General features: G+C 40.8%; 1 protein-coding gene across 23 annotated transcripts in view; it reads left to right on the top strand.

Moving 5' to 3' along the window:
- The window catches only part of EPB41L3 (erythrocyte membrane protein band 4.1 like 3), a 237,699-nt gene that overhangs the window by 167,853 nt on the left and 50,793 nt on the right, over positions 1-19,053 (top strand). For all 23 annotated transcript variants that reach the window (XM_063451521.1, XM_063451527.1, XM_063451525.1 and 20 more), the window contains exons 6-7: positions 6,747-6,822; positions 12,823-13,041. In XM_063451521.1, coding sequence (XP_063307591.1) covers positions 6,747-6,822; positions 12,823-13,041 — 295 coding nt within the window. The remainder of the gene's footprint in view (positions 1-6,746; positions 6,823-12,822; positions 13,042-19,053) is intronic.

The raw sequence follows: 19,053 nt of genomic DNA, 5'->3' as shown, positions 1-19,053 counted from the left end.
TCAAGGACCATTAACCTGCCAAGAAAAGTAACACACATTTAGCCAATTAAGTTTGTGTATCACTAAATAATACCTAATTTAACACATGTTTATGTTTGTCTGTGCCCAACAGAGATTTGAACTGGGATTCTGTTTAGCCTTACTTTATAAATATTCAGTGCAGTGAGCATTTGTGTAATTAAAAGGAAAGTACCCAATGAACTTTATGTTCCTCAAAAGCAATATGTTATATTTTGCTATGCATTGTGGTGGTTCTGGGTCAGAACTGGATATACATACCTTTTCTACAAATAACCATCATTTTAATTTCTTTTTTTTTTTAGTATTTCAAATGCTTTATTGAGTTTTGTAACAGCATATGGTCTCAGCATATGTGAGACTCGCAGGTCTCTGTAACCAACAGTAACAAGGTGGCCTCGCAGGGCCTGGTAACCAAAATCAGTGATTGGTACATGTAACGAAAATGAAGCAAGCGTTAACATCATCAACGTGGTATATATCTACTCAGGTCTCGTGTAATGCTTGTGTGTTATCCTAATGCGGTGAGGTTTAGTTATCTTATCGTGAAATTGTATCAGGCCCTCATAATATTACAAGTATGCCCACAGTGTTGCTTGCCTCTTTTAGTTTATTTCTCATGCTTTCTATGGATATTCTTATTTCTTTAGTGGGACGGGCTATGTGTGCCCTAAGTCAGTTGTGTTTCATTGCTTTGGTAGTGATTCTCGTGATGAGAGGTAAATATGTGCGTCGCTGTATTGCCCTTGGGAGTGCTTCTCGCCACTTCGTTCCCTTATACCCCTGGTTACCCGTAGGTAAAATCTGCGCTCCAGTACTGATCCAGGTCTTCTCCTGATGTGAGTTTGAGTCTTATGTGTTTCTCTCCCTTCTCTCCCTTCCCCTCCCCCCTGTCTTAGACCCTGGACTGTTTTCTGTATTTATGAGTGCGGCCCAGCGGCCCGAGTTCCTTGGTTCTGCTCCCCCTGTTGGCCTTTGGCCCCTGTTATTTCTGTTTGTTTCCACTAGGTGTGCTTGTGAGCTACCTGTTTAATCTTCTATTCTTTCCTTTACTCCTCTATTTCTGTTCATCTTTGTAGTCTATAACGATAACGCTAACTTAAATACTATCTGACCTGTGAGTTATAACCTATGCCTCCTTTTTCTAGAGTGTGCTAATCCACTTTATTTTTCTGTGGGCGGATCTGGGCGACTTTTCCCCTGTTCTCCCGTCTGTCCCGGTCTCTCTCGCGCTATGCAGAGTTTCCCCGGTTATCAGGTCGTCGCCCCCCTTGTTGTCTCCCGATTTCCCCCCCCCCCTCCCCTCCTGTGGGGTGTATGTTCTGGTCTTTTCGTCCGTCTGGTAGTAGCTGTTGTGTTGTCTGTCTGTTGGTGTATGTGCTTTTCTGTCTCCTTTGGGTGGGTTCCAGTCAGGGGGTCCCATCTTATCTCAGCGTCCGCCCTCCTCCCCCCCCCCGCGCCCCCAGGGCCGGGGAGGAGGGAGATCCCATAGGCCGGGAAGCCCCAGGTAGAGGCAGGGGAGTTGGGCGGTCCCCCCTTCCCTGCCGCCCCGCGTCCACCCCCGTGGGTCCTCGTCTCTCCGTCCCGTCCACTCCCGCCAGCCATCTCGTCCAGTGGTACCAGATTTGGTGGTATTTTTGGGCCCTGTCTGTCTCTGTCATGATGAGCTCCTCGATTTCTCGAATGTCTTCCACCCGTCCTATCCAGTCCCTCATAGTTGGGATTGTCGTCTTTTTCCAATGGTTGGGGATAAGGCTGCGTGCCTCGTTGATCAGGTGCGGAATCACTGTTTTTTTATACCTCGTAGGCAGTAGTTCCGTGATATGTAGTAAGTATACCTCGGGTTTGAGGTCAATGTCCGCCTCCGTTATCTGGATGACGGCTCTGTGTACCTGTTCCCAGAAGGGCTGGATGTTCTGGCATTGCCACCATATGTGGAACTGAGTGCCAAGTTCCTTCCCACATCTCCAGCATTCGGGTTCACATTGACATCCCGCTCTTGTGAGTCTTTCGGGGGTCCTATACCAATGGCTCAGCAATTTGTACCCTGCCTCTTGATATTTCGTACTAATCGAAGATTTATGGGTGTTTTCAAATACGTTTTGCCATTGGTCTTCCGTCAGGGGGTGTCCTATGTCCTTTTCCCAGTATCTGGTATAGTATGGTAAGGCATTGTCTGTTCTGTCTGGGAGTATCATTTGGTATAGTTCCGAGATGCAGTGGGGCGGGAGGGTCTCTTGGTCGCACATGGTTTCATAGACCGTCAGTGGCCTGGCTGCCGATCCTGGGTTAGGGATGGAGTTAATGAGACTCTTCAGTTGGTGGTATCGGTATTGGGTCAGGAATCCTTGAGGGTCCGGGGCTGGCAAGTCCGCTAGGGGTTTCAATCCGCTGTCCGTGTTTACATGGTGTATTCTACACTTTGTCGGAAGTCCCAGCGCTGTCAAAAACTGCGGTGACTCTGCCGGTGGGAAAAGCGGGTTCCCCGCTATGGGGTACAGTGGGGATATCTCCGGCGCCAGATTTTTCCTCTTGGCCAGCTTCCTCCAAATGGCTATCGTGGCTACAATAGTTGGGTGTTCTCGCGGGATCACTCCCTCCGTCCCCTTCGTCACCCATGGTAGCGCCGTCAGTGGGGTTGATGAGAAGCTCCCCTCTATTGCTATCCAGAGCTTTCCTGGTGGGGCCTGGGTCCACTCCACTATCCTCTGTAGATGTACCGCCCACCGGTATTTGGCCAGATCCGGCAGTCCCAGCCCCCCCCTCAACTTTGGACGTGTCAGGATCCCATGGTTCAGGCGCGCCTGCTTCCCTGCCCATACGTACTGGACAAACGCTCTGCGAGCCTTGTCTAAGAACTCTCGTGGGACGTCTACCGGTAGTGTTTGTAGGAGGTATAAGAGCCTCGGAAGGGCGTTCATTTTCAGTACATTTATCCTCCCCAGCCATGTGATATGTGGAAGTGTCCATTGTTGGAGGTCCCTAAGGATCCTGTCCAGGAGCGGTATGAAGTTGAGCTTGAATATGTCGGATAGTTTTTCTGGTATGCGTACCCCCAGGTATCCGAGGGCATCTGTGCACCATTGGAAGGGGAATGCTGAGCGGATCCTCCTTTCCGTGTAAGAGTCACACCCTATGTTCAGGATTTCAGATTTGCTGTAATTTATGTTCAAATTTGAGTAACTGCGGTATATTCCAAATTCTTTCATAATCTCCTGAAGAGATGACTGCGGTTCCGTAATCGTGAATAGGAGGTCATCGGCATACGCCGATATTTTACTTTCCCCCCATGTCCCTTCTATGCCCCGTATTTTCGTGTTGGCTCGTATCGCATTTAAGAATGGTTCCAAGCTGAGGACGAACAACAGGGGTGATAGGGGGCATCCCTGGCGCGTCCCATTCCGTATATCGAAAGGCTGGGACAGTACGCCGTTCACCAGGACCCGCGCCGCCGGGTTCCTGTACAAAGCCCTGATCCAAGCCATCATATATGGTCCGAAGCCCACTTGCGTCAGCGTCTCCATGAGGAAGGACCAATCTACCCTGTCGAACGCCTTTTCCGCATCCGTCGATATTAGTAACGCCGGGGCAGTACGCCGTTGAGCTGCGTGCACCAGGTTAATCACTTTCACCGTGTTGTCTCGTGCCTCTCGGTTTCGCACGAATCCTACCTGGTCCGGGTGTATCAGGACCGGCAAATGTGGCTGGATGCGGAGCGCCAGAACCTTCGTGAAAAGTTTCAGATCGGCGTTCAACAGGGAGATCGGTCTATAGTTGGCACAGTCCTTCCCGTCCTTCCCCTCCTTTGGCAGCACCACCACGTGTGCCATGAGTGTGTTTGGTTCCAGGTAGCCTCCTGTTCTGATCGAGTTGAGTGCCGCCGTGAGGTGTGGTGCCAGGATTTGTGCGTATGTCCTGTAGTACTTGGCGGTATATCCATCCGGGCCCGGACTCTTCCCTGCTTTGGCGATCTTAATTGCCCCAAGTATTTCCTCCATGGTGATGGGCTCCTCTAGGGCATCTGTCTCTTCCGCAGTCAGTTTGGAGACAGTGTGGCGCGACACATATTCCCGCTGCCTCTCCCCTATGGTCTGGGGCTCCCCTTCCTCGTGTCCTCCTTTTGGTGGTAGTTGATATAGCGCGGCGTAGTATCTCCTAAAGGCTTCTGCTATTGTCTTAGGGGTCCGGTGGGCTTCATTGTCGTACTGAATGGTGTGTATCCAGCTTTTTTGTCGTTTGGCTCTCAGTGCTCTAGCGAGCATTTTGCTGCACTTGTTTCCGTATTCGTAAAATGATTTCCTGGCCAGCTTAGATTGGAATTGGATCTTAGTCATGAGTTTAGATTGTAGATCCGCTCTAGCTGCCGTCAGACGTTTGTATGTTTCATCATCCATCATTGTTTTGTGTTCATTTTCCAGGTCTGCTACTTTTGTGATGAGTTCCGATATTTCTTGTGCGCGGAGCTTTTTTTGGCGTGCGCCGTGTTGGATCAGGAGGCCCCTGATCAGACATTTATGGGATTCCCACACCATAGTTGGGTTAGATCCTCGTGTGGAATTTGTCCGGAAGAACTCCGACAGGTTCTCAAGGATGTCGGCTTGTATTGCGGGTTGTTCGAGTAGCGTTTCGTTCAGTCTCCATATCCACTGCTTCTGGTTAGGTCTCGGGTGTTTGATGGTAATGAGCACCGGTGCGTGGTCCGACCACGTCATCGGTGGTATCCTAGCGGAGAGGAGGTTGTCCAGTGTTCTATGTTGCAGAAAGAGGTAATCTATCCGTGAGTAGGATTTATGCGCCGTCGAATAGTACGTGTAGTCTCTGGAGTCGTGGTTTAGTGTGCGCCAACAGTCCATGAGTTGGTGTTCATGGAGGAGGGTTTTAACGCCTCGTATAATGTGACTTGGGAGTGTCGTTGTTCCAGACGATGTATCCATCTGTGGTACCAAGGGGACATTCAGGTCCCCCCCCAGTACTAACGTGCCCTCTGCAAAGCGATCCAATGATTCCAGTGCCTTTTTCAGGAAGATCTTCTGTCCTTTGTTCGGCAGGTAAATATTTGCGAAGGTAAATTTCGTCTGGTGTATGGTTCCCCTGAGGAACAGGTATCTTCCCTGGCTTTCTTTCTGTTCCGCCTCCATCTGGAAGGGCATTTTAATTTCTAATTACAATTTTGTGCGATGACATACCATTAAAGAGAAGTTTAGGCGCTCTCTATAAAACCAAAAAGTGTGTGAGGCAGCAGTGAACCAACAGGACCTCCCAATACCTGCTATATAGTGAACAGAAATGTGGAAATAGGAAAAGTGGTAAACCGCGCCAAAAAATTGTGTTATTGTTACAATAATAAAATGATTATATCATACATACATATAGATCTCGGTTAGTACAGCATGGAAAAACCTCAAAAGAGATAAGAACAATAAAACAATAGTGCAATATGTTCTAAATTATAAATGGTAAAATCTGTAAAAAAAAATTTATAGCTGAAAGGCAAACTCACACTTTGCAGAGCTGCTAAGAGCTCTGCTGTATAGCGCCTGGATGGTACAATCCCCGTCTTAGGATATGTAGATGTTAGGATGTCCAAACTCAGCAACCATATGTATGGGAAAAAAAACAGAATACAAAAACCAATGGTACAATATCAAAACCAAAAATTGGAAAAGAAAATGTAGATATCCTACTTACAGTGTCCAGAGCAATAACTTGCTCTGGTGATGATAGCTTGTGGTGGTATGATCCCCACCAAAGGATATATGGATATATCAGGAAACCAGCAGCACCAGGAAATATGTAAAAGCCAGAGGATTGGATAAAAAAAGCTTCACTTTAGTTCTCAAAAAATATTTTAAAACATGTAAAATAGCTTCTAGTCCTTCCCTTGATGCGTTTCGCCCGGGTTTGGGCTTTATCAAAAGTGTGATAAAGTCAGCTGAGGGGTTTTGATAAAGCCCAAACCCGGGCGAAACGCGAAAAGCTTTTCTAACATCCTAACATCTACATATCCTACGACGGGGATTGTACCGTCCAGGCGCTATACAGCAGAGCTCTTAGCAGCTCTGCAAAGTGTGAGTTTGCCTTTCATCTATATATTTTTTTTTTTTTACAGACTTTACCATTTATAATTTAGAACATATTGCACTATTGTTTTATTGTTCTTATCTCTTTTGAGGTTTTTCCATGCTGTACTAACCGAGATCTATATGTATGTATGATTTAATCATTTTATTATTGTAACACAATTTTTTTGGCGCGGTTTACCACTTTTCCAATGACATACCATGCCTTTATGTTTAGCTAAGTCTGAACGTCTAACACACTATGGATATCTCCCAGCAGAATTCTCACCCATCACTTTAATTTTCAATCACATGTGAATTTTACAGCTTTGCTGGGCAATGCAATGACCTTGCATATTGCACTGTATTCTTGATGGAAGTAGGTTTACAACCTGCTGTTTCTCAAATTAGATGTATCCCTTGCTGAAATGGTCTCACACTGCAGACATCAATCTAGTGGTAGTGTTACATATCTGATGTTGAAAGAGGTATGTCATTTGTCATGCGTTCGATCATTCTGAATTATCTTATAAAATGTTCTAAATACATTTTTACAAATATACAGGAAAACAATAACTAAAGATAAGTTTTGTCTTGTGCGCATTTATTATTATTTATTATTATTTTTTCTGCAAACTTGTCATGCATTTTATATGTATCTCTTCTTAGATGGTCCCTGGCAATTTTCATTTAATGTGAAATTCTACCCACCTGATCCTTCACAACTATCAGAGGACATAACCAGGTAATTAAAATGCTTGTGATTGTCTTATTTTAAAAATACAGCCACCCTTATTTATAAACAATACATAGATTTGCAAGCACCCTAACAGGGTACACAATAATGTATGTAAACTAACATTTACAGTGTTTTCATTTTATCTTCAATTTAAATGTATATGAAAAGTAAATGTCTAAATATCCTGTAATACTATTTAAACCTATTCTTAGCACATATTCTTCCCTATACAGGACTTACAGTTACAGTTGAATGTAAAACTGATTAATAGATCTGAATGGTGTGATGTTAACATTCATCAGTGACTTATATGTACACTTGGAATCTTACTAGAGTGCTATGCTAGCTCAATTGATTTACACATACACTAATTGGTTGCCAAATGGCATTGCACTTTTAATGTTGACACATATTTTTTTTAAACAACACAAATAAAAACAATACTGCAATCAACCAATAGCAACCTTGAAATCAATGTGTTTGTGGCATACTTAAAAAATGGCTTGAATCATCCTGGTTGTGAATCACTGTTCTAGAGTGTTTCAATTTATTTAACCCCTTAAGGACACATGACATGTGTGACATGTCATGATTCCCTTTTATTCCAGAAGTTTGGTCCTTAAGGGGTTAAAGGAACACTATAGTCACCTAAATTACTTTAGCTAAATAAAACAGTTTTAGTGTATAGATCATTCCCCTGCAATTTCACTGCTCAATTCACTGTCATTTAGGAGTTAAATCACTTTGTTTCTGTTTATGCAGCCCTAGCCACACCTCCCCTGGCTATGATTGACAGAGCCTGCATGAAAACAAAACTGGTTTCACTTTCAAACAGATGTATTTACCTTAAATACTTGTATCTCAATCTTTAAATTTAACTTTAATCACATACAGGAGGCTCTTGCAGGGTCTAGCAAGCTATTAACATAGCAGGGGATAAGAAAATCTTAATTAAACAGAACTTGCAATAAAGAAAGCCTAAATAGGGCTCTCTTTACAGGAAGTGTTTATGGAAGGCTGTGCAAGTCACATGCAGGGAGGTGTGACTAGGGTTCATAAACAAAGGGATTTAACTCCTAAATGGCAGAGGATTGAGCAGTGAGGCTGCAGGGGCATGTTCTACACACCAAAACTGCTTCATTAAGCTAAAGTTGTTCAGGTGACTATAGTGTCCCTTTAACTAAGCAGAAACCAGTCATCTGTAAATATATAACGGTTTCAGACCCATACCCTTCTGTTTTTTGAACATTTGTTATATATGAATGCATTTTTAAGTTTCAAATATTTTCGCACAATAGTGTATTTGTAAATGTATTAATTACGGTTCCTTGTCAGTCTTCGCAGTTACAATGTATATTCTAGTCAAGACCAACTTATCTGTTTATCTATCCTCACTTAGAGGAATTTATGCTTTCCAGTGATAAGCACCCTGATTGATTCTATTACAGCAACAGTGCAATAAATAGGGATAATCAGAATTTACATTCTCAGTCAATCCAATGCTTTCCTATGGGCGTGCTTCGAAATCGAGCCATATGCCACCTTGAATCAATGCATCTCTATGAGAAAAGTTCAGTCTCCATGCAGAGGGGTGGAGACACTGAATGTCAGTGCTGCACAGTGTGCAGCAGTATACATCCTTTCAAAAAAAAAATATTCATTAGCTGTATATGTATTTATACAATTTTAACAGGCTTCTATTTTACAAAAGCTTTAAAATATAATACATAATATATATATACACAATACTGTACTACGTTACCATCTGGACAGGTCTAGCACTGCCATATATACACCTTATATAGATCTGAAAGTAATAAAAGGAATCATGATTTCAATGTTATTTAGAAAAACAATATCGATGTTTACAAAAACAGATCACAATCTCTACGAATGCCTTTTGGTTCCAAGCCATCCGATTCCTTAATCCAATAAAGCTTTTTGTTTTAACAATTTCAGCCTGTTACCCCTATCCCATGATAAATGTTTGGGGACTGGGAGTTCCAGTTTGTTCGTTCTCATGGTAAAACAATGCTTGGAGACTCTGTCCTTTACTCTCTGTGTAGTTTAACCTACATTCATTGCCATATGGGCATTTTAATTGGTAGACAAGAAAGGAAAAGTCACAAGTGAAAAATCCCTTTATTTATATTTTCTATTTGTGTTTCGATAGGTAAAGAAAGATTTCTCTAATAAAATATTAAAGGATATACACCCCAGAAGTGATTAAAGGACCACTCTAGTGCCAGGAAAGCATACTCGTTTTCCTGGCACTAGAGTGCCCTGAGGGTGCCCCCACCCTCAGGGTGCACCTCCCGCCCGGCTCTGGAAAGGGGAAAAGGGGTAAAACTTACCTTTTTCCAGCGCTGGGCGGGGAGCTCTCTGCCTCCGATCCTCCTCCGTTCCGCCCCGTCGGCTGAATGCGCACGCGCGGCAAGAGCTGCGCGCGCATTCAGCCGGTCGCATAGGAAAGCATTTACAATGCTTTCCTATGGACTCTTGCGTGCTCTCACTGTGATTTTCACAGTGAGAATCACGCAAGCGCCTCTAGCGGCTGTCAGTGAGACAGCCACTAGAGGATTTGAGGGCTGGATTAACCCATTTATAAACATAGCAGTTTCTCTGAAACTGCTATGTTTATAAAAAAAATGGTTAACCCTAGCTGGACCTGGCACCCAAACCACTTCATTAAGCTGAAGTGGTCTGGGTGCCTAGAGTGGTCCTTTAAGTACCAGTTTTGGGCATCCTGGAAAAAAACTTTGTTTTTTTTATAGCTTCAAGCATTTTTGACCTAACTATTCTATCCTTAATGGATTTGCCTTTCTTAGAAGCAATTTTAGTTGGCCTTTGAAACCCCTCAATATGAGGGTTAGATATTTTTAAGGATTGGCAAGTGTAATAATAGAATATATAATTTGTATATTGTGGAGGCTAAATTGGATGGAAAAAAAAAAAACCCTTTTCTTCAGTTGTTTTATTTTAAATCCATTAGTTTTACAGATTTCAATTGGGATTTAACAATTTTTTCAGAATATCGGCTACAATTTCTCAAACATCTCCCCTAATGTGTTATCCAAATTAGGTTGGAGGAGAGAATTTAATTGGAGGAGAGAATCTCCCTTGGTTCTGTGAGTGAGTGCTGGTTACTTTTTGTCTTTTGTATAATACACAAGATTGGTATTATGATGCAGGAGACTTACTTTAGTCGCATCAGTGTAGTTATACAAAGAAAATCTACAAAAACAGAATCAATTATTTCTCTGGTAACCTGGCATGAAGTAGAAGTTCAGTGATCTGCAAGGTATTGGTTATGGACCAAAGTACTATGTACTTAGACTCAAATAGGTGGAATTCATCTAAGATTAAAGGATGACTCCAGACACTGATTTGAAGCGATCATGGTGCCTGTGTCTGTATGTACAGCTGCTTGTACGGAGATGAACCCCCTGCTGGTGTAGGTGTGACTCCACCTCTGACGGAGTCACGAAACAGTTATTAGCTAGTCCGGAACAAGAGGGTGGCTAAGGGATATCAGCGTAGGAATATCAGGCAGGAGGACAAACTTGACCTCAGGACTGGAACAGAGTTAAACTTTAAGTGATTTTTTTGGTAAGGGTGGACCAAGTTAGGAAGGTTTATTCTAACCAAAACCAGTATTTTCTTAAAACACTGTTTATTGGTTGGAGTAGCCATTTTAAGCTGAGAGGGCAGGTATGTGAGTGTATGCCCTGTGTGCCTATACTTATAAAAAACAACCCATAGATTTCCCATTATCTTTGGGGCATTTCTTCGTATCACTGTCACATTCTTAAAGTCACCTGTAAGGACAGAGGTGCTCCTCTGCTCCCCGCCACGACCATCTCACAAAATCTGGAGGCTGATGTCTCCTTTGCTTCTCCTATTAAACCTACACAATCTACGCATATTTTTTTTATATACTATATTTCCCTCATGATAAAAATTCCTTAATGAAATCAAAAGTGGTGTATGAGTTAAGTGCCATAATATTACTGCCAATATCCTCAGCTAACAATAAAACAGCAATTTATTTTTCAGCAACGAGCAATTAAACCTTTTTGATTTGGTCCTTTTGAAGACACTGCCTTTGAATCCATTGACATTGCTGTTTCTTGTGTAAAGCCGATATAGCCCAAATCACGTCCATATTCATATAAAGAATAACTATACTATGTTAAATAGGTGTTAAAATGAGGGAAATGATTCCCTAGTTCATATATCACCTGACAAGCATAGTAAATCACACACAGCTGCAGTTCTGGGATTTAGTAGATAAGCTCTATGAGTGATCACTCTGAGCTTCTTCGGTAATTGTTCTTGTATGTAGAAAAGCTATTTATTTGGTGCAGGTATGGTAGATTAAACAGACACTTGACTTTGCACAGCTGTATTCGGCATTTTCACCTTTGCCATTCAATTACTTTGCAAACATAAATGAAATGCAGAATCTGCTAATAATTAATTAAAATACTTAATGCATCATCACATATGTGAGTTGCAAATGTAGGTTGGTTTATAAACCTTTATTGAGCAGTGATTTTTGTTTTTTTTTGCATAAGCTTTTTCAAGTGATTTAATATTTTTGGCTAAACTTTTCAAATGATTTATCTACAAATAATCCCAGAGACTTTAGCGTTGACTTCTGTAGATAAATAATAAAAAAAAAATAGTTTTTCTAACACGTGTGTTAAAGTTATATTGAGGATACATGGAGATTTCTCTCATTTTTAAGTATGTCCTAGGTTTTTTTTTTTTTTTTTTTAAAACACCATTAGAGGCATTGCTAATGCATTCACTTCATTCCAGTGAAGAGATAAAATATTAAGAAAATTGTTGGTATGCTGTAATCCAGGGTTGTTTGCAAAGTAGACAGAAGGACATAACATGTTATTAAACAGAACTTTATGTAATGTAATTTCTTTACGTGAAGGGTTGCAGACAGATGAATTTCTTGCATATGTTTACCAATTATTACAGTTCATGAGTAAAATAAGTATTGGGATAGACATATAATGTTTCCAATTAAATATTTGTCATATCAGTAAACATGAAAGAAAAAAGTGTCATAAAATCATATACTGAAAAATTGAAGTTTAAAATACAAACATCATTTAGGGTAAAATCAGCAGTCACTTTGCATTTTTTTTTTTTTAATTCTTTTTTTTATCTTTTATTATAATTATTTTTTGTTCACCTTAGTTTTCTTTTGAAACATGAGAAAAAGTAGAGACAGTTTTTTTTTTTTGTTTTTTTTATGTAGAACATTAAATTTGGCAATGCGTGGAGCTAATATTTTCCCACAATCCGTCAGTCAATAGAATGCCACAAAAAGGCAAACTGCAGACAGTATGGACAAGAGGAAAACAAAATGGAGGCATGCAGAACTAGTGCAAGGAAAATAAAAAAGGATAATAAATATAAATAACAAGTGGCAATGAGGGAGTATAAGCATTTAGATACAATGGGCATAAAGAAAGGAAAACGGAAAAACAAAACAGGAAATGACAATGCTCATGTAAAACATCTAGATTAAAAAGTTCTGAGTGTAGATCATCAGTGCAGGGAACATATATGAATCAATATCTTGCAATATCCCACCATTCCTGCAATTTCCTCCCCACCATTCCTGCAATTTCCTCCTATAGTACTTTCTATTTCTTGACTATTTCAATTTGAATTAATTGTTCTAATTCATCATTCATCACAAATACACTTCAAGACTAAATCCACAACCACATTGTAACTAAAAATTGTTTACTTGACTATCCGTTCCCTTTACCTTTTGTTATCTTGCTGTACGGAACATGTTTATCAATTCTATACCATGTGTTGCAGTATATTAATAATTCACAAAATTACAACATTACAGAATCTATTGCTGCCTTTAAATCAGCAATTCAATTATGTATATATTTTTTTAATGAGCAACTCAATTGATACAGTTTGACATTAGTCCAAAAAGAAAACTGTCTATTTTTATCCATGCAGGTATTACCTCTGCTTGCAGTTACGGGACGATATTATATATGGACGCCTTCCCTGTTCATTTGTTACCCTTGCACTGCTTGGCTCGTACACGGTGCAGTCAGAGCTGGGAGACTATGATCCCGAGGAGTACGGCAGTGACTATGTCAGCGAATTTCGTTTTGCACAAAACCAGACAAAAGAACTGGAAGACAAAGTAGTTGAGCTGCACAAAAGTTACAGGTGAGATTAACGCAGATGAATAAATGTTTTGGGTGCGTTAGAAGATTACAAAGACTATTGGCGCAAAATGCTAGTTTTTTTTTTTATTCTTTATTTTTATTGTGCAGGTGTGTGCATAGCTTTGTCAAGACAAAGCACAACAGCGTAATCATACAGTTGCTTGCAGGTTAGGTAGTGCCAGTGGCATGTATTTTTGCACATTTTTATATAAATGAACAAGCTAAGCCTAATGAGTATCAGATAGGCTATCAATTATGCTTATGGCGCGGAAAGATAATACTGGTAAAGTCAGTTGTATTACCGACTGAGACAAAAACTAAACATAGGCAAACTAAATAATGCCCGCTAGAACATACACGATAAATTACTGCGTTGCTGTAAGGTACTGCAGTTTTACATTGCTTCTGTTTTATAGATAGAGGAGGTTTATTAGCAGTGTAGTGGTAGTCAGAGCATATAGAGAAGGGATTAGCTGCGTTAATTATCTGACTTGTTGAGAGAGAGTTCCGCGTGGCCCATTGCCTTCTTAACATTAATAGGTTGTCTCTGGAGAGGCATTTACATAAAATAAACGATTAAAACATTTTAACAGTTAAGCTTTGTTTATGCATAGATAGTCACATTGCTGGGTTTGCATTTATGAGTTAAAGCGAGGCCGTCTTGAGGGCCTGGGCTTTGCATGGGAGCCCTTCGCTGCTGAGATGTTCTGTCTCCTGGGTGATTTTTGTCCTTGTGGACGCATTCCCGCGGTTTCCCGGCGGGGTCGAAAGGTTAGAGGACCACTATAGTGCCAGAAAAACATACTCGTTTTCCTGGCACTATAGTGCCCTGAGGGTGCCCCCACCCTCAGGGACCCCCTCCCGCCGGGCTCTGGAGAGAGGAAAGGGGTTAAAACTTACCTTTCGACAGCGCTGGGCGGGGAGCTCTTCTCCTCCGATCCTCCTCCTCTCCTCCCATTCGGCTGAATGCGCACACGTGGCAAGAGCTTTCACAGTGAGAATCACGCAAGCGCCTCTAGCGGCTGTCAGTGAGACAGCCACTAGAGGATTTGAGGGCTGTATTAACCCATTTATAAACATAGCAGTTTCTCTGAAACTGCTATGTTTATTAAAAAAATGGGTTAACCCTTGCTGGACCTGGCACCCAGACCACTTAATTAAGCTGAAGTGGTCTGGGTGCCTAGAGTGGTCCTTTAAGCACCTCCGTGGCTGTGGTCTCGCTTTTCTGCGCTTTGGGTAGGTGCGACCCCCCGATCCGCCGCCTTGTGGGAGTCTCTGGAGTTGCGGACTGTTGCGGGCCACTGTGTGGGTGAGTACATGGCTGTGGTGGGGTTTGTTGGTACATCATGCACTCTAGTTTTATCCAGAAGTCTTGAAAGTGCTGATCCAGCCGGGTGAGTATATTATCGGCGTCGGGGCTTGGGGGCCGCGTGGCCGCCGCCATTTTGGCTAGGCCTCGGTCGACCTGTCTTAAGCTTGCTGCTTCAGCTCGCAGACCTGTCCAGTTTGGATTGCTTTTCAAAGATGGACCGGAATCACCCCTGCCGGTCCCAGGGGGGGTAACGGGGCACCTGCATAGAGGGAAGGCTTTGTGTGCAACGCTGGTTCAGCATATTGGCCGCTGTCTCTGTCCGGCATGTAGTAGGCCACTTTTGCCCCGACGGGGTTTGCAGATTTTCAGGGAGCCGCCGACCACCTTGCCACATCTCAGGTGGGTCAGGCAGCCTAGACCTCGCTTGGTGCTGCCCCTGTCTAGGGCAATCGGGCTGTTAAAAAGCCTTTTTTAGTGAGAGTGTGGAGGAGCTCGTCCGAGACACGTCTATCCTCCATTGCGGTCAGGCCCCATCTCCCCGCAAAATGCTAGTTATCACTATTGGTCCATTACATACGTGTGCATGCAAGTGTGTGTTACACATAGGCAAACATTACATTAACGGATAAATTGTATACTCTTTTGGAAGGATAATTGTATAGAGTGATGATATAAGTAAGAAATGCTTATTCATTTCTCCCCTTTCTTGACGGCTTGTGTAAGTTGCAAAGAAAACAAAGAAAATAAATCAGTTTTTCCTAACAGAAAGGTGAAGCAGTGGTGTTTTTTTAACTGCTCAATATGTTTAGGAGGAATGATTGAGTAATTAGGCCAAAGGGAGGCTTGCTATATAAATTTATAAAGGTGGCAGACAAAAAATGATGCATGTAATTTAAATGTCATAAATAAATTATTTAAGTGAAATGTTGGATTGTAATCTTTTTTTTTTTTGTCAATCTTTATTTTTTTCATGCAAAAGAGGACAAGCATCATTGCAATTCCACAATTGCAGTAACAAGTTTTCAATGACATACATATTATTACAGCGGCATATCATATAATGAGTTTGCACACATTTTACAGAAAATAATAGTTACAAACAAGCTGGATAGTTATACCTAACTGGTAGGCAAAATAAGTGTAACACAGAAACAGGCTATGAGTGATAGTAATGAAGAATGAGGTTCAGAGATAAGCTAGGCTAGCTGAACAAGAGAATCATACTAGAGTACGAGCACCACTACAGATACAAATAACAGAAGTAATATATACAATAAAACAAGTATAGTCCAAATACAATGGTTTATAAGAGTTTAATAAAAAAAAGTCTTGAAGGGAACAGCCAGACTGGATAAAATAAAAAGTTCTTGGAGGTAGAGGGCTTGTGATTCCAGAAGTACATGTAAAACATAAAAAAGAGAACTCCAATGGTACAGTATGTTATAGGATATATTTTATAATCTATATAGAGTCTGTTCTACTCACATTTACCAGAGCTATATCCAGCTCTAGTGTATAGCATGAAGTGGAATGATCTCCACTTCTAGGATGTATGTGGTAGGTAGGTTCTTCAGATTTTTGCAATGATAGAGGTTTCAAACCGGGAAGATAACAAATGGCAAATATAGTGCTCACTGTAGAAATAAAACTTTAAAATAATTCACAGTATAGGTGATGTACTCACATTTGTTTGAGCAGGCTTACGGCTCGATGAGTAGGGCGCTGGTGAAGAAGCCTTAAAAGGCAAAACGCGTTGTAGATACATTTTATTTATTCATTTCAATAAAAAAAATGTTTAATACCTTCTCAATTTGGCATCCTGATTTACCATCTTAAACGAGGACTAAAGAATCCTAGGTTGGGATAATACCACCAGCGCCCTACTTATCGAGCAGTAAGCCTGCTCAAACAAATGTGAGTACATCTCCTATACTGTGAATTATTTTAAAGTTTTATTTCTACAGTGAGCACTATATTTGCCATGTTTTATCTTCCCGGTTTGAAACCTCTATCATTGCAAAAATCTGAAGAACCTACCTACCACATACATCCTAGAAGTGGAGATCATTCCACTTCATGCTTTACACACCAGAGCTGGATATAGCTCTGGTAAATGTGAGTAGAACAGACTCTATATAGATTTTAAAATATATCCTATAATATACTTTACCATTGGAGTTCTCTTTTTTATGTTTTACATGTACTTCTAGAATCACAAGCACTCTACCTCCAAGAACTTTTGATTTTATCCAGTCTGGCTGTTCCCTTCAAGACATTTTATTACGCTCTTATATACCATTGTATTTGGACTACACTTGTTTTATTGTATATATTACTTCTGTTATTTTTATCTTTAGTATTTTCCATTTCACTAGGCGCAACCTTGTTTTCTTTTCTTCCTTTCTATTGCAAATTGTGGGGTATCTATAGGGAACCCCTTTCCTCATGTAGGTGTGCTGCCTTTTAAATATATTACTTTCTGTGACCATATTCAGCGTTGATCCTTCTGTGACAATTTACGAGTACCACTAAACTTGCAAAGTCAACCAAGCAGACATGATGATTAAAAGTAGTAGATACTAAAACTCTTAAATAGGCTGTTTCAAAATGACTATAAATCGCTAAAGAGAATGAACATGTTGCCATACTATACAAGGCAATATAAACATTGAGCTTAGTAATTAAGCAGATCTGGAGTAACCGCACACACATCCTGCACTAACGCTCATAGTATTTACCCGGTTGTGCAGCTTTTGGACAGTTATGAGTACTGCAGGTGCATGGTTGCCAATTGTCTCACATTTTTCAGGACAGTCCAGTCCCATGTTTTGGGCTCCTGTCCCAGCACAAGTGAGTCCTGGGCCAAGGGCAGTACTAATGGTGGTGCACCCAGTGTTCCCATCTCAGGACCCACTGGAAGGTGGCTAGAAATATGTGTTTATTGTTGTGTGTGTCGTTGTTTATCTAATAATGTTATTGTGTGTATGTGTGTGTTTACAGAGAACATACTTGACACAAATTGTCCCTGGAATTTTTTGGTATGGCAGTAGGGATGACTAGAAATTTACTTAACATGTTGAAAGAGTTCTCTTAGCTGAGAGAACAAATCCTATATGTGAAATAATTATTCTGTGAAAAGAGTAGAAGAGGACACATGGAGTGAATAAGAGAAAGCTACCTGCAAAACAAGTATTTCAATGTAGCAATCAGGATTTGGTAGATAAGAGGAAAGAAGTAGGAGGATGCACTGCCAACAGATACAATAAAAACAATGGATGAATAAGAAACAGAAACACAATTCAGTGTTCTTAAAACCTGTGCTAAAAGCCCACTAACATAATAGAGCATAATTATATCTTAGCTTTAGCACAGGGGAGTTGATAAGTAGTTCATCTGTTTTCGTTAAAGGAATATATATAAGTTTATACATAATAAAAAATAAAACTTAAAGGGCCATTATAGGCTCCCAGATTACCGGTACTTAATCTCAATATAGGTATGGCAATGATTTCATTGCAGGGCTAAACACACCTCTAGTGGCTGTCGTTTGCTGCTAAGACCGACGTCCTCATGCATTGCATGGGGACATTGAACATCCTCAAATGCTTATCATAGGAAAGCACTGTTTTAAATGTACTTCTCACCCCAATGCTTCTTCATGAGAAGAATTGGATTGAACAAGAAGACTGGATTTCCCCCTCTTTTTAAAACATTTTATTTAGTGGAGTCCTGAATCTAAGTAACCTAAACATAAATAGTCTAAACCTCTATACCAGCAGATCTAGAGAGTACTGCACTATTTGGTCCAAAAGAATAAACAGTTAGTCAGAGAGTTCAAATATTTATACTTGAATATAACTGTGTATATGCAATAAATCTGCCAACTGGATTGAACTCGAGTGCCTTGACCATCATTACTTTTTTTCAAATCACATTGTGAGGATTGGCCAACCTCAGGCCCGGTGGCACCCTGGCACCCAGGAGAGTGCGGTATTATTTATAGTAAATATATAGAACATCTTTGTCACATATGTGCTCTCAAACAAGTAAATTTTCTTGCACCAGACGAACCTGTGCTATTCTAGTATTTCATACAATATTTGCAAGCTTGCTGGACAAGGTCTCTTGTTGTCTACCTCCATCTAATCCTTCATGTCATCGCTCCTCTTTGTACTATTTAAATTTTTTATTTTCTGTCTTGCCTAATGTCCATCGGTTTTTCATTCATTTATTTCAATTTTATCTTCCAATAATTTCTTCTTTCATGTAGTCTATGCTTTCCCACAGCCCTTTGTATTCATTGCAAAACAACTCTAGACAAGACTTTATTACGTTACAAAAAAACTTAGTGGATGTTCATGTTAAACTCCTAGAAGAAACAGCATAGACCATACTAAATGCATATTGTACACACAAAGCAATTTTGAAAATTATTTGATGTTGGATATTACTAGGACTTTAACCTGAAAGGAAAATGATTAGATATGTTGCCATGAACAGACAATAAATGCCACTTTACGTGAATGCCTCTTGTCATTTCTGAAAAGCTAGTATCTTTTCAGGTGAAAGAACTCCCGGGGAGAGATTTTATATGAAGTGAATTTCCAACTGGGTTTGTAGCAGGGGGTATAGTTATCAATGTGGCTGAAATGATGAGAGTCTTACAAGTACTTTATATTTCTTGATACAAAAAAAGTTTGG

The sequence above is a fragment of the Pelobates fuscus genome, chromosome 4 (assembly GCF_036172605.1).
Source record: "Pelobates fuscus isolate aPelFus1 chromosome 4, aPelFus1.pri, whole genome shotgun sequence".
Classification (NCBI taxonomy): Eukaryota; Metazoa; Chordata; class Amphibia; order Anura; family Pelobatidae; genus Pelobates; species Pelobates fuscus.
Note: the sequence above shows the minus strand (reverse complement) of the source record. Positions and strands in the feature narration are given on the sequence as shown.